This window comes from Pelmatolapia mariae, linkage group LG15, assembly GCF_036321145.2.
Source record: "Pelmatolapia mariae isolate MD_Pm_ZW linkage group LG15, Pm_UMD_F_2, whole genome shotgun sequence".
Lineage (NCBI taxonomy): Eukaryota > Metazoa > Chordata > Actinopteri > Cichliformes > Cichlidae > Pelmatolapia > Pelmatolapia mariae.
Genome location: NC_086240.1, coordinates 10,297,305 through 10,313,791, shown reverse-complemented (window position 1 = coordinate 10,313,791; position 16,487 = coordinate 10,297,305). Strand labels below are relative to the sequence as shown.

The following is a 16,487-nucleotide window of genomic DNA, read 5'->3' as shown; positions in this document are numbered from 1 at the left end:
ACCTCTCAGACTGACTGAAGATGATGATGGAGGAAGAGGAGGACAGAGCAGAGTCTGCAGGATCCAGCTGTCCTTCTGTGACCAGTGACGGGTCCAAAGGTCGTCCTCCAGACTTCAGTGCTGAACCTGGACCAACGAGGTCAGAGAGCTGAACTCACTGAGTAACAGAAATAATTCTGCACTGACATTATAATCAGTGTTGATTCTGGTTGATTTTCTGTGTTTGTGAGCTGAGAGGAAATGAAAATGAATTTGTAACAAAAATCAGTTTTGTCCAGGTTTCCTGTAAAAAGCTGAACTCTAATCTAAGAGGATGTTACTGACAGGAAACAGCTGCATTATCTGCAGTCTGTGTGATCACAGCTGCTTCAATCATGTTTGTGTCTGCAGAGGTCAGAGGTCACAGTCTGCAGGGTCCAGCTGCACGTCTGTGAGGAGTGACCGGTCCAAAGGTCAACCTCCAGTCTTCAGTGGTGAACCTGGAGCAACGAGGTCAGAGAGCTGTGATGACTCCTTTACATGTTTGTGTTTCCTGGATAAATCTGACCTGAAACATCCTCAGATTGTTACAAAGATTCATTAAAAAGAAAACAATGAAAGAGAAAAGATCCAAATGTTAGACTTGGTCATTTGCTGTTTGAGGACAGTGATGCTCATATCTGTGGGGAAAGTGTGACCTGAGTGGGTTCATGTTTGTCTTTAAAGAGCTGCTCTGATTCTCTTTGTGTCTGATCTGTTAAACAGTCTGAGAGGTCACACAGAGACCCAGCAGCTAAAGCCTGGATCATACTGGCTGCTGTTACTCCATCAGGACAACACTGAACCACAGTGGTGTGGATGTAGTGGATAAATCCCACCATACTGATGCTCAGATTTAATCACAGTGCTGTTCATGGAAATCAATCAGTGCAACTTTACACTGTATTACCAAAAAAGTACTCACTCGTCTGCCTTCACACACATGTAAACTTGAGTGACATCATATTCTGAATCCACAACATTTAATATGATGTCAGTCAACATATAACAGCTTAAACTGTTCAAAAAAGGCTCTTCACAGGTTTACGAGTGTTTATGGGAATTTTTAACAGTTCTTTCAGAAGCACATTTGTGAGGGAAGCAGCAAAAACAACTGAACACAGCTTTCAGATACATTTCAATAATCAAAGTGTTTGTCTGTGTGTGTGTTGGTACAATGACACTAATTCTCCATGGTTCCTCCACAGAGTGGACCAGCAGAGCTCAGAGGTTCCCAGTGGTCAGTCTGCCCAGCAGCATCAAACACAGCTGGACTCCATATTTATGGTCTGTACATGTACAACAACTACTTTACATCTATTCTGTTCACAGTCATCTCCATGCTGCTCTTTGTAGACCAGTGGATCGTCAATGTGTCCAACATGGATCTGATGTTTGGCTCCATGATTTCAGTCTGATTGGCTCATTCATAAATATTCTGTTCCAGCTGCTGGAGGACAACATCATCACTTTTGTGAAGAACGAGCTGAAGAAGATCCAGAAGGTTCTGAGTCCAGATTACCCAGAGACTGTGCAGAGACTGTAGAAGGACAGAGCAGCAGCAGAGCAGTCCAGATACACTGATGATCCTCTGTCAGATCCAGAGGGACACACAGGGATGATGCTGGACTCTACATTGTGTCTGACAGTGGAGCTGTTCTCAGAGCAGTTCACTCTGCAGCACTGACAGTCATCTGCACTTCATTCCTCTGTCAGTCACTGCTGGATGAAGCTCTCCACCTCCCAGTAACATGGCCCAGTCAGAGCGTCTCTACACACAAGCTGCTGCTGCTTTAACCTCTCTGGACCATCAGGACACAGCTGCTCCTCTCTCAGCACACACACCGTCCTGTTTACCATCATCACCTCCACCTGCAGAGAGAAGAAGGAAGAGCAGAGGAGATAAACGAGTGTTTCCAGAGACTCTTCATCAGCTGTCAGTCAGTGATGCAGCACATCCAGTATGAAGAGCTAGTGATGGGATTTCTGGCTCTTTTTAGAGAACCGGCTCTTTCAACTCCCAAACGGCTCTTCAGGTTGTTTTGTTGCTTTAATTAATTTATTATTAACAACAATATGAAATTATGCACAAAAGGAATTACTAATGTAAAAAAATGTGGTTTTATTTATATATGTTTATATATAAATATATATAAACGTAAAAACTCCAAAACACGTAAAAACTCCATAGCACGTACAAACCCGGAAGCATGAAGAAACTCCAAAACACGTAATAAACTCTGAAGCACGTACGAAACACAACAGAAGTGCTCCAGGATGCTCGGCGCAGTGTTGAGCTTTTGTTACCTAGTAGCTACACAAGCCAGCAAGTACCAACGACCAGATTTGGTGTGTGGTAGTAACGAACATTTTTTTTATAACGCATTTAAATATATATGAGTGCTTGTGTATAAATACACAAACAATACACATATGCTTTCAATTGTGTAATGTAAGTGATCTAGGTAGCTCTGTTTTGGAAGTTCAGTTAACGCTAGAAATGTGTTTTGGAGTTTTTACGTGTTTCAGGGTTTGTACGTGCTTCAGAGTTCGTAAGTGTTTTGAAGTTTGTACGTGCTTTGTCTCTAGGGGCCACCGTAAATATACTTTTATTTATTAACTCCACATAAAATGTGATAAATAAATCATATAATAGAAAAAACAACTATTTACATTTTAAACATTTAACTATTTAAATTTTCATCTTTTTCCTTTTAAACAAATTTAAAGTGAAACAACACAAAACACAGCAAACCACAACACAATGAAATATAAATTAAAATATGAAAAACAAAAAGAAGATGCATATTCTCTGTCATATAGGCCTGCATGAATAAACTTTCTGAATCCTTTATCATCAGCAACTGAAAATAGTTGTGGATGATTACTATACCTTTCTGTGACGTTGTTGTCCCTGGCTCTCTCTCTCTCTCTCTCCCTCCTGCTCTGTTCCTGCGCTACTACGAGTGTAACTACCGCCCCTCCCCCCTCTGCCCAGCGCAAGCACAAGTCTCGCTTGCGGAGTGAAGCGAAAAAAAGGGTGAAAGAGAGGGTGAGATAATGAAAAAAACAACCCACGGCTCCCAATAATGAGCCGGCTCGCGTCGTTCACTTCAAAGATCCGGCTCTAAGAGCCGTTTCGTTCGCGAACGACACATCACTATAAAGAGCAGCAGGGACTTCAGTGCTGGGACTGTACTAGGACACATTGTTGCTTCACTTTTTCTAATCTTTGGATTTTTATTGAAGTTGATGAAAACGTTTTTCACTCCTAGTTTGAGTTTGGACTTTCATTCATTAGAAGAACCTTGATGTGTCCACTCTGAGCTCTGTAGGAACCCCAACAACAAGCCCAACAATCCAGATGGACGGTTCCAGCTGTTAACTGGAGGAATTCCATCCAAACATCTGCTCTCACTAAAGTCGTTGCTATGGGGACCATAAAGGTCAGAAACAGGAAGTATTTGTGTCCAATCCTGAAGCCTGTCACCATTCTCCTCTCACAGCTTCACTGAGAAGCTGCAGCTTTACAGGAAACACTGGATCTTTGTTTCATACTGACTGTGTTTAGTACAATACTGCTGACAGCACCACCCACTCACTCCATCACTCTACTGACCTCACAGTCTCCAGTCTGTAGTCTGGACTCTCCTGAAGATCACACAGCTGCTTCACATCTGTATCCTGCAGTTTGTTGTCTCTGAGGTCTAGCTCTCTCAGATGGGAGGGGTTGGACTTCAGCGCTGCTGCCAGATAATCACAGCTGACCTTTGACAAACCACAGCGCTTCAATCTGTATAAAGAATGAAAGATGTAAGTTTATTAGACAAAGTGTGAGCTTGAAATCATTCAGTGTTTCATCATCTGTTCAGAGCTGAAGAAGGTTCAGAATGTAGAAGTTTAGAAAATGGAAACTCCAAACAGCTGAAGCCAACAGGAAGCAGCTTCAAACAGGAAACTGTGCAGAGTTTCAGACTATATGTCCTGATGCAGCCAGTTGGATTTTGGAGATTTGAATCTCTGTTCTGTGACTAAGTCCTTGAATCTTTTCTTCCAGTTGGTCCAACAAGACAGACTAAGTATTGGACATGTGTTGTGGCTCCATTAGGGGAGCTTCTACATGTGATGTGATGGCCCCTCTGGGTCTGTCAGGTCACAGCACTGAAGAGAGCTCAAACTGGGCACACAGTTGTTCCAGTCTGAACCAAAGACTTTATACTGGGACTGAGGGACTGCTTTGACTGCACCCACTGGGACTTGTTAAAGGCTCATGTTCTCACCTAGATCATTTCTACTGACATTTCTTTCTGGGAATAATGGGGATTACTTTGAAAAAAGGAAGTATTTTCCCCAATAAGCAGCCCTGGATTAGTAAATCACTCCAACATGTTCTCAGGCAGAAGAAGCTGTCTTGTTATGAGGGAGAGAAAAAAAAGACTGAGGCACATAAACTTGTTCAAAGAGAGATAAAGCGGCTAAAATCAGGTGTAAAAGTAAAGCAGAGGATGAGCTGAATAAAGGACACTCAAGGCTGGCTTGGAAAGGAATGAAGTCCATGGTGGGGATGCAGAACAAGGAGCAAAGATGAATGTGATGCTGAATCAGCAGAAGACTTGGACTCATTGGATTCCAGCTTTGATATCATTGATTTCAATGAAGAGCTTTGTGATTGTAGCAAAGGGCTGGTAGCTCTGAGAGTCCCACTGATGAGGTGTTTGTGTGGAAATCTCTTAGTGGGACCAAAGAGAGAAAAAGCCCTGGTCCTGATGCTGTGGGAGGGAAATGATTGAAGTGTGCTGTGAGGAACTGACTGGGAGATTTTCACACATTTTCCAGTCCTCCTTGGAACAACAGGAAGTTCCCAGCATATGGAAACAAAGGTTAAGTGTCCTATGGCACTCAGTGATGATGGTGCTGTGGCCCCACCACCTCCACCTCTTTTTAAAAGAAATAACTGTAATCTGAAGCTTCAGATGGAACTAAGACTTCCTCCACTAGGTGGCAGTGTCTGAGGAGAAAGTGTTAGTGGAGCTGGCCTGGAGTCAGAAACAGGAAGATGCAGGATTTGGGCTGAAATGGGGAAAAGTGGTTGGCACTAGTGCCTTAAAGCAAGAAGGTTGTAGGTTGAAGCTTGTTGGCCTTTCTGTGGAGGTTGGATGTTCTCCCACAGTCCAATGAAATGCTGCTTAGGTTCATTGGTGCTTCTAAATTGGCTGTAGGTGTGGATGTGAGAGAGTGGTTCTCTGTCTCGCTCTGTTGGCCCTGTGATGGACTGCTCACCTGTGCAGGTGGACCACGCCTCTTGCCCTATGACAGCTAGGGCACAGGCTGCAGCCCTGTGAGCCTCAGCTGAATAAACAGTTAGCAAAAATGATCCATAGATGGCCTGAAATCCCCCAGTTAGCAGTTTGGTAGATAACTATGACATGCTAATCCCATCCAGCAGCTGTATTCTACCTGTAAGATGATCCCTGCTGAGCCAAAGCACTTTTTCAGATACAAATTACAACCTTTAATAGAAACCTATTGGTCAGCATCTTATTAGCCTGCTGTTAGCTTCATTCCACAGAAAACTGAGAGAAACTAACAGAGTTGATAAAGAATAAAGAGAAATGTGCTGATTTAAAGCCTTTGAAGTGCTTCAGATGATCTCTGTCCACTTCTGTCCACTCATTCATTCATGTAAGCTTCTAATGCAGCTTTGATCTTCACAGTCTGCTTCATGAAACTCATTCTAACCCTGAATGTCAGAGTCTTCCTCCTTCTCTTTCCCATCATTCATGCTGCAGTGGAGGAGATTTGGATGTTGGACTGTGTTTTGGATGATGTGTGTATGTTTGTGTTGGACTGCTGTCTGTAAAGCAAACGCACATTTTGCTTTGGATTTCAGTGTCAGACAGACTTCAAGGTGGAATGAAGAGTTGGAGAGTTTAACAGTGAATTATCCAGTGGAGGATTTTTCTTCTTCTTTGAAGGTTTGAAATGTGAACATTGTTCTGCTGCAGTCAATGGACTAAACCAGAGAAGAAGAAGAACACAGACTGTACCATGAAGATCCTCGGTGTGGATCAGTATAATATCAGCCTGATGTCTGCAGTTTAGTGTCAGCACAACTTTCACATCATATTCATCTCAGCACAAATAAAATATGCTGACTGACCTCAGAGTTTCAAGTTTACATCCTGGACTCTTCAGAAAACCACACAGATGCTTCACTCCTGAATCCTGCAGCTTGTTGTTGAAACTCAGGTCCAGCTCTCTCAGATGGGAGGGGTTGGACTTCAGCGCTGCTGCCAGATAATCACAGCTGATCTCTAATAAACCACAGGTCCACAATCTGTATAAAGAATTAAAGATGTACGTTTATTAGACAAAGTGTGAGCTTGAAATCATTCAGTGTTTCATCATCTGTTCAGAGCTGAAGAAGGTTCAGAATGTAGAAGTTTAGAAAATGGAAACTCCAAACAGCTGAAGCCAACAGGAAGCAGCTTCAAACAAACACAACAAGAGAAAAAACTCTGAATTTTCCACATCTAATGTCATACATCTATCATAAAAACATGAAAAAGACTTGAAAAAGTCGTGTTTTCCCTTCCAGGAACCACATGGCTTCAATTTTAAAGGTGAAGTGTGAAAGAAATGGACATATCTGAAGTCAAACACCTTTTTCCAATCACATGATTAAAGCAGACAAACTACAAGCTCATTTTCATTCCAACAAGTCATCTTCTGACCTGGACTAACAACACTGGTCTCTATGTGCAGCTGGCTGTGAGACCAGTGCTCAGGGACCGTCTACAAAGTGCAACACTGAAAGAACATCACACACCAGTTTGCTTCCAGCACTTTCACACAAACATCTACTGTCATTATTGTCACCAAACTCTGTGGATCCTTTATTGGAAATTCAAATGTGATTCAAATGGTCAGACAAAAGAGGCTTATGAGGAAATATGATGAAATGTTGTGTATTAGCAGGAAGTTATTGAATCATTTTCCTCATAAACCAAACAAAATGATTGACAAACATGTTCTTACAAACTCAGTGTTGGACTTTGATCAGCAGGATAACCTGATGTTTAAAGGGATTTTAGTCTTGCTGTATGAGAGTCCAGTTATTACTCAGTATTTATGGATGATGTTCTAAATTAGGCTCAAATATGTGACAGACATTTAATCCCATTTCAGTTTGGCCTCATCCTGGGCCGGATTATCCAACACACACTCTGACCACAGGCCCAGGGGCCACGCACAGCTGGGCTCCATCCAAGAGACAGGAAACTAAACCAACACAATAATAAAGAGCACCATTTGATTTTCTTACATTTTAGGTCTTCAAGCCAAACATACTAAAAACATGAGCATATCTATGTTTTCTGTTAAATGATGTCACAGGTAGAACAGAGTAAAGTGGTGGTGTTACAGCCTTTCTCCCCTCTGCTGCCGAGGGTGTTAGTCTCTGCCAAACTCAGCTACAGGACTTCCAAATGAATGAAAGCAGCAGAAGTGGCTTTACAAATGAAAGAGGAAGAGCAGAAGAAGAGGAGAGGGAGGCCACCCTGACCATCACTGCAGCTGAAAACATCACACTTCCATTAAAGTTGGTGAGAAAATGTTGAGCAGGATGAGCTGCTGGCTAATCTGGAGGCTGTAGCAGCAGCTCACAGTCACAGTGGATTTCCACTCATGAAAAAGCTCTGGCTGCTTCATTTCATATCAGAGACTTTAAGGCTTCAGTGAAGCTGGACTGTGATGCTTCCTCTCCATAGTCCAGTGAGGCCTCAGTGTTCGCACACTGTGTGCCCTGTATGTCTAATTATTGAAGAAGGAAAAGAAGCAGAGCATTCAAATCCAGCTGGCGAGGGTATATCACACATTTGTGCCCAGGGCTCTGTAAGCTGAACATCCATCCGTGGCCACATGGAGCCATCATGGATTTAGTGTGAACAATAAAATAGGCAGTGATGTTTCCACATCTGATCCAGAACATAATGACATTAAAATGATGGGATTACATGGAACTGGCAGATCCTGGTTCAGGCTCCAGTCTGCAGTCATGTCAGCATCATGTCCCACATTCACTAAAGGCCATCTTTGGCTTTATTGTCAAAATCTGGCTGGCCTGGAATCCCTGTTACCCATAATGCAACAGGTGTCAGACACAGGCAGAAAGAGTGTGTGAGACTCCAGGAGGAGCAGCCAGCTATCAGCTGTGCAACACTCACACAAATATATCAGCTGGGTTTAATATTTAGGCACGTAGATCATTTACGTCCTTCAGCTCTTCTTCCATTTACCGCCAACACGTTTCAAAAGGAGCAGCTTTTACTTTGAAGGCCAGCTGTCTCTGTTTCCTGTTTTCATTGTTGGATAATGGAACAAGTCGATACTTCAATGCGTTGAATTGTGTTGCACAAAAATAAGAAACATTTTCACGTTGTTCAGGCAGAATCGAGTGTTGAAGAATGAATTCACATGTCAATAAACATTTTCATCAGCACAAGCAGGACAATGAAAGCGGGAAATACCTCAAACTGCCATTTCTCATTCTACAACTTCAACAACTGCACATGAATTAGACTTCATACATAGACCCACAGTCTCTGGTTGCTCTGATATCTCACTGACAGCCAATAGAAATAAAGAAAAGTCCAGACTGATAGTCTCTGTGGGGTTAGGCAGTGAACTGCTCACGCTGCATTCAAGTGCATCACAAAATGTTAGAACTGGATCCAACTTTGTGAAGCAGATTTGTTCTCAGCTGCTGTTTTGAACATTTCTCATTTCCTCATGAACTGTATTAAACTCCATTTAAAACTATGGATTTGAAACTATCCCATTCATTCCCCACATTAGTGTATAAATGAATGTTAGAGTGGTTGCCCCATGATCGAAAGGTCGGGGTTTCGACTCCACTGAACAGCTACCCTGAGGTACGCCTGAGCAAGGTACCGTCCCTACACACTGCTCCCCGGGCGCTGCATTGGTGGCTGCCCACTGCTTCACTGGGTGAATAGGTTAAATGCAGAGGAGTAATTTCCCTACGGGGACTAACACATACACATTATTAATATTATATTATTTATTACACTTCATACACAGACCCACAGTCTCTGATTGCTCTGAAATCACACTGACAGCCAATAGAAATAAAGACTGTCTCTGTGGTGAACTGCTCACGCTGCGTTCAAGTGCATCACAAACTATTGGAATTGGATCCAACTTTCTGAAGCAGATTTCTTCTCAGCTGCTGTTTTGAACATTTCTCATTTCCTCATGAACTGTATTAAACTCTGTAAATGAACTGAGAACTATTTCTACATTTGAAACTATGGATTCATTTTCCCATTCACTTCTGTACGTTAGTGTATAAATGAATGTTAGACTGGGCTCCATGGAAACACTGGGACTGGTCTCAGCTGCCTTCTTTCTGTAGTCCAACAGAGTCCTTTCTCTTCTCCAGCTTCTGTTTGAAATCCTCTCACAGAGCCTGAATCCATCTTTGTTGTCATGTTTGGGCCTGTGTTAGGCTGCACTGTGTTCCTCTGCTTTAACACACACCTCACCACAGCAGCTGTGTGGGTCGTCTCTGTAGCAGCCAGATCAGCTTCTGATACATGAACATCATCACAGCTCCTAACTTCACCTTTATTAGCTTTGACATTCATTTCTTTCTTTTCTCTCTCTGTGTTTCACAGAAGCTCAAAGTCTCTGCAGCCTGTTTTTATCTGCTGTCATCAGATCTTCAACAGCCTCATTCACATCCCTCACACACTCTACAGCCTCATCACCACTGACTTCATATTCACTGACTAATGGAGCACAACATGAACCTGTGGAGGCTGAAAAACTGTCCTGTCAAACATCTCCCCGTCACCACCCCACTTCTGTCAGCCTTTAAATGAACCCTGCTCAAGTCTGTCACTTCTGTTTGGAGCCAAAAGGAAAAACTGTTGTTCAGTCGTTTGGAAAGACACAACATTTCTAAAAGCACTCAAACTTCTTCACATTTGTCTTCAGACACATCCTGAACATTTATGAACTAAAGAAAGTTTCAAACATCAAAGATCTGAAATATAGAAAAACAACAACAGCTGCAGTCAGTGAACTCACCTCAGAGTCTCCAGTCGACAGTTTGGACTCTCCAGTCCAGCACACAGAAATTTCACTTCTGAATCCGGCAGCTTATTTCTACTCATGTCCAACTCTGTCAGATGGGAGGGGTTGGACTTCAGAGCTGAGGTCACAACTTCACAGTGAGTCGTTAAGAGTCCACACTGAGTCAGTCTGTGATTATAGAAAATATAAGATGTGTTATTATAAAATAATGACACAAGCAGGTAACAGGAACCATCTCTGTTCCAACCTAAGATGCAGACTAATCTTGTTCCCAAGAGTTTGCGCTTTCACAGGCAGGGGACACAGAGCACAGTTGATTCTGGAGAGAGCACAAAATCAGCTTCTGAGTGATTGGATAAGACAGGTCCATTTCCCTACAGATGCCCTCCGGAACAAGATTAGTCAGACCCTGCAGGAACTGAAAACACTTCTACCGTCCCCTATTCTAGAAGAGGTTTTCAAGTTTGTGGACAAGACTCAGTGGGCCCAACACTCTCAAGGAAAAGAAAGACAACTAGGGAAATTCCATACTTTGCTAACGAAAACTAATACTTCCCAGCCAACACCTACACAACAGAGAGAAGAACAGGACTTCACACCTGAAGACAGTAAGAAAAAATGGGTGAAAAACCTTTGAGAAAAGAATCTCACGGAACCTGAAAAGAAAGTGTTAGCCAAAGGACTCAATTTTGCCATTTCTCCTCAACAGTTGGCCATAGTGGACCTCATCACAGCGACGGGAACTGCCATAAAGATTAATAAATTATCACAAACGGAAGCAGAGCAAATCAGGATGAATGTTTCAGCAACCGTCTCCAGTGCTAAAGTCCCTCCGTCTAACCTTACAATAAAAGAACAGAAGGTCGTCGCTTCCCTGAGTAAAGACCACAACATCACCATATCAGCAGCCGACAAGGGGAGCTGCACTGTTGTTCTAAACACAATGGATTATCACACAATAATTACAACACTCCTCAGTGACAGCAATACCTATGAAGCATTAAAACAAACCCCCAAAAGCAGCTACAAAAAGAAAGTTATCAGTTGCCTTCAAGAATCTAAAATGGACAAAATCATTAACTGATAGACATATCTATACCCAGGGGATGCTATACCCTGTATTTACAGACTTCCACAAGATCCACAGAGAGTCCCATTTAGACCCATTGTTAGCAGCATAAACTCAGCTACCTACAACATTTCTAAACACCTCGCCACCATTCTAGCGCCCCTTGTGGGAAACACCCTGCATCACATAAAAAACTCCACCGACTTCACCAACAACATCCAGAAACTTACATTTAACCCAGATGAAACCATAGTGTCCTTTGACATAATCTCTCTTGCATACCTACAACAGAGGCAGTGGAGTCAGAAAACGACTATAAGAAGACAGCTCCTTGGAAGACAGAACCAGCCTCACCCAAAATCAAATTTGCAGACTGTTAGACCTCTGCCTTACCACCACATACTTCAAATACAACAAGGGTTTCTAAAGACACAAATGTGGCGACAAATGCCTCCTCCTTTTCCCCAGATTTGAAGGATGGGTGTATCTCTAAAGAGACTGTGGAGATGAAATTGTTTTTTCTGTTACTATTCATAACCAGCATATATATATATGACTGTGCATCATTTATCATTATCATTTCATTAAAGCATTAATTGAATCTGTTGATGTTATATTACAGTTTGTATTCCAGGTGTGAGAATAATTGCATAATAATCTTTCATTGCAGGTTAAACTGTATTCATGTTATCTATATATTCATATCTGGTTCATATGGATCATATGGTGATCGTGCTCGGCTTCCCACATATATATATATATGTGTTCAATAAAATCACTGTTTTGACGCATCACTGGGCTCTGCAGTCATTTGTCCTTCACCTCAAAATACGAATCAGGACAGTTTTTGGTGCCGAAAACCCGGTTTGAGGAGGGACTTGGTTGGCTGAGGTCCGGCAGGTGCGGTCAGACGGACGGACGAGAGCCCAGCAGGTCGACTGAGTGACGTGCCAGGCAAGATAGAAAGGTAAGCACCACCTGTTGATTAAAATAATATCCAAAGGTGCTGAACTGGAAATTAAGCTAAATTAAATGTTCACTCAGTGGAGTTGCTGGGGATTTTGTCTGTGGTGATTTTGGGTAATTAGTGAAAAAATAAAAGTTTGGGGATATTTGACTGACAAAATTTGTTGCTGTTTATTCTGGGGTGAATTTGAAGTTAATAGGTTTTGTGTTTAAGTGAATGCTACGTGCTTAAGTTAAGGTGTTATATTTGCTGACTGTGATGCCAGTCAAGCAAGATTGTAGATTAGGGTATTTGGCCATAAGGGATTTTATTCCCCGTTTTGAGTAGCAGGATTGGATCCGGGCATCAGATAATAGACTGTTGGGACTTGGAGTCCACAGTGATGCTTTTAAAAAGTATTTAAATTAGTCTAGGACCGGAGTTGGACTCCGAGGAGTGCAGTCGCTCAGCGTTTGGCACCGACCAATAACCGTGGACGCATGGTTATTTCTTAGCCTGGGTGGTACCCGCGGGACGTCGAGCACCCGTTAAAAACCCAGTGGTCAAGGACCACAGTTTTACTGCGCTGTTTGAATGAAGGGTTGGACCCGGCCGTGACCATCCAACGTGGGTGACTTATGAGCTTTAAGTAAAGCTGAAAGCGTGAGTGTGAAACTAGACGCTGGATGTGGAGTTCTCTGTCAAGCTGCGGGAAGCGGTTATAAATTAATTAGGGCCTAGTAATTTGACCGCTGTCGGCGACGGCATTCCCGAAGCGGAATCAATTGGGCAGCAAGGTTGGACCTGGGCTTAGATGCTTTTAAATTGGTCAAAAAGTTAAAGGGGAAGCTGTGTATTGGTGAACCATTGAAGTTGGAGTGTGTGAGAAATGTGGATGTTGTTTAGTGAAAAAAAGACTATAATAGAGCTTTTGGTGATTTGTCAGAGGTTGTGTGTAATGTTTGAGTATATTGAATAAACCCTGTAGTCTGGCGTCTGAGATTTTGCATTGTGAGCACGGGTGTGGTGATATTTCATGAGGAGGTCAGTAAGAGGTCTCCTGGAAAATTCTTGTAAAATAGAGTTGTTGTTTTGTTGTTAAGTATATAATTGCAATAAGAATCAATTGGGTGATTTGTGGTTGATTTTTCTGTTTAGCCTAAGGAGGCAGAAGTGTGGGTTATTTGTGACATTTTATTGAGAGTGAGCTGGTTGATGTATGTTTCCTCCCTATTAAGAGTGGGAGAAGTGCATGTACAGTGGAGTTATTTTTGTTTTAAACTTTGTTATTGCTGGGTGACGTGAATGTGAGAGTGAATTTTGCTGGCTTCGCGTGCCTAATTTGTTGCAGTGGGTCTTTGAGAAATTTTGTGTTTTTGGAGAATTGGTGCAGTCGACGCACCAACTGTGAGTGTGCGTGTGTGTGTGTGTGGAGAGACAGAAAGTCTGTGTGTGTGTGAGGCGGTTGTGAGGGCTTAGAGGAAGTGCAGCCTAAGCAGACAGGGCGCCTCTGACTGTAAAAAGGGAAGTGCGGCGAGGCAAACTAAAGGGAGGAGCTCAAGAGCGGCCATTTTGTGGGTGAGGTTAAATACAGAATGGCTGACAGCGAGAGGATGACCCCCAGTGGGGAGAAGAAGTATAAGCCACTGAAGGAGCAGATTCTACAACTTAAGAAGGCCATCAAAATTACCTCTGAGGGAACTCCTAAGGAGACTGCCCGGGAGTGTAAGAACATGGAAGATGAAGTGAAGAAATTATGTGAGAACCAACAAAAAACTTTGGAAGACAGAGTACCCCTCCATTTGATCTTTCAAATTGGAGGTGAAAAATGTGAAAAGAGGACAAAAGAATTGGAAGAGAAGCATGTGGGACGTTTTGTGGGAAGAAAAGGGAAGGCAGAAAAGAAGTTGATGATGGAAAGACAAGGTAAGTGTTGTAAGTTCACGATTATGTGTCAGGGGGTGTCTCATTGGATGAAAGAGGAAGTGGTCGGGACCACTCCAACACTGACGAAGGAAGCCATGGCTGAGGGGACATCAACGTCAGGTTATCCCAGCCTGACACAATTCTCAAGTGCCCCGCCCCCTCTGTACGCCTTTCCAATTTTGACTTTGGAGGGTGGTACTCTGTGGGGGCCGGGAGGAAAAACAGGAACGGTGAAGGGAGGAATTGTGGATTTTCAGGAGGACAGTAGGCAAATGACTCCGACATGGCAGGCAGAGGGAGCCAACACAGGAGTGACACAGCCTAAATCAGTGGCAGTTACACCAGAGGTGACTCAGTCTCAGCCAGTTGCTGGGACATCAAGAGGTAGCATAACTACACCGCGTGTGACTTTGCTTCCTCCCTCGCACTTCAGCCCAGAAGGAGCTGTGGAAGAAGCTCAACCTATGGCTCCTAAGAGTGCAGATCAGGTGACACCAGAGCGGGTCAGCCAGGAAGTGGTAACCCAGGATTCATGGACTTCAGAGGAAGATACGCCTGCCCCGCCACCTCAGAGTTTGCTGGCAAAGGTAAAGCAAAAGGCCTGTCAGAGGCCAGATGTTGGCGACCTGGAGGAAAATCAGTGGCAGGGGGAGGTCCTTGGGAAAATATCTACCAATCGGGAAGCCGTGACAAAGTTAGAAGAGAAGTTGAAGGAGCTGGAAGAGGGGATAGTAGAACAAAGGATTGAAACATTGGAGAAGGAGATTGTGATGTCAGCAAGAAGAGGACGGAAACCATGGGAAGTGTCGGCTTTGGGGATCGAAGGGTTCGCCCCAGAGTTTAACGCTGACTTAGGTCTGCGGACGCTTCGCTCTGGAAGGGCTTTGGGGGAACAAAGAGACAAGAGACAGTCGATTTTTGAGAAAAATCGGAGCCAAAGCATCGCGTTGCAAACCAAGGAGGGGGAGCTTGACCCAGAGGAGGAGTTGCCACTCTCTATACCCTTGATGAAGGGGCTAAAGGGAGAACCAGAGTATAAGCCCTATAACATCAGAGACTTGGAGGCACTGGTGAAGCAACTGCCCCCGATCACAGAGGGAGGAGCTGCTTGGCTGAGGAGGCTGCGCAGTCTCGCAGAAGGAGAGGAGCTCGCCCTGGGTGATTTTAGAGCGGTTTCTGGACGGGCCATGAGAGGGTGTGGTTTAGCTGACGTGGAAAAGATAGCAGGCACCACATGTGCACCAAATGACGTCCCCTATGAAATGGTGCGAAATGCTCTCGCTGACGCAGTGCGTGACAAATATCCGACCCCTAACACTGGCACCACACCTAGAATAGTGTGGAGCCCAGAACACACTCCTAGAGAGTTTATAGAGCATGCAAAAGAACAGTGGATTATGCAGACTGGAGAGCATCCTGGGCAGGAAGGAGATCATCGGGCGTGGTTCCGCTCTGCACTGTTGGCAGGTTTACCAGAACGAGTGAGAGCTATCCTGGAGAAGAACCCAGACTTTGCGGTTGCAAATTCTACAAAGTGGGAGCGACATGTCATACACAGACTTGAGTTGGAGAAGGACGAGGCGACCAAAAAGAAAAAGGAGTTAGAGGAGGCGCAAGGGCAGCTGGTGAAATTGAAACTGGCTGAGGCCAGAGAAAAACTAAATGAAAAGAAAAAAGAAAGTAAGGAGGGAGCTAAGAAAATGCTGGTGGCAAGGCCTCAGGGCGATCCTATGCCTGACTGGCCAGATCTGGACCCGGTTTTGTACCCTGATGACCGATGGCCCGCCAATGGACCAAGGCAAGGACGACCCGCGGGGAACTGGGGGGCTAGTAGGTCGCTGAGGGGGCGTGGTGGATCTCAAAGAGGAGTGGGACTAAGGGGTCGTGGTCTGGGGGGACCTATGCTGGACCCCAACATGTGGCTAAAGTGTGGAGGACAAGGACACTGGGCTCGCAACTGTCCTACACCATGGCCACAAGAACCATATTATCCACCCCAGGCACGTGGAGCTCCTCGAGGCAGAGCAGTCCAAACGAGAGGACATCAAGCTCCAAACCCAGGCATGGCGCCGGTGGCTCAGTATCCCCTGGCCGACTGGGGCAGGGAGGAGGAGCAGTACTGACGGGACCCACAGAGATCCGGCAGCATGGGAATGGCAGATCCTATGTTGTCGATGACCGTGGAAGGGACTGAAATGACCTTCCTGGTGGACACTGGAGCGACTTACTCAACGCTGAGACAAAGACCAAGCAGTGCAACACTATCCAATCACACGGTCACTGTAGTGGGTTTTTCGGGGGTTCCTATGACTCTGCCAATAACCAATCCAGCCCCGACAGAGCTGGGAAAACAGACATTGAAGCACAGATATGTGGTGTCTCCTCACGTGCCAGTGAATCTGATGGGCA

General features: G+C 44.2%; 1 protein-coding gene across 5 annotated transcripts in view; it reads right to left on the bottom strand.

Moving 5' to 3' along the window:
* Positions 1-1,409: 1,409 nt before the first annotated feature.
* Positions 1,410-16,487, bottom strand: part of LOC134643110 (protein NLRC3-like) — a 48,377-nt gene continuing 33,299 nt past the window's right edge. For 2 of the 5 annotated variants that reach the window (XM_063495339.2, XM_063495340.1), the window contains exons 7-10: positions 10,132-10,305; positions 6,179-6,355; positions 3,638-3,811; positions 1,412-1,890 (exon numbers count right to left, since the gene is read on the bottom strand). In XM_063495339.2, coding sequence (XP_063351409.1) covers positions 1,881-1,890; positions 3,638-3,811; positions 6,179-6,355; positions 10,132-10,305 — 535 coding nt within the window. In that variant the 3' untranslated portion in view covers positions 1,412-1,880. Of the gene's footprint in view, positions 1,891-3,637; positions 3,812-6,178; positions 6,356-10,131; positions 10,306-16,487 lie in introns of all 5 variants that reach the window. The other 3 variants (XM_063495341.2, XM_063495342.2, XM_063495343.2) reach the window with 3 other exon arrangements.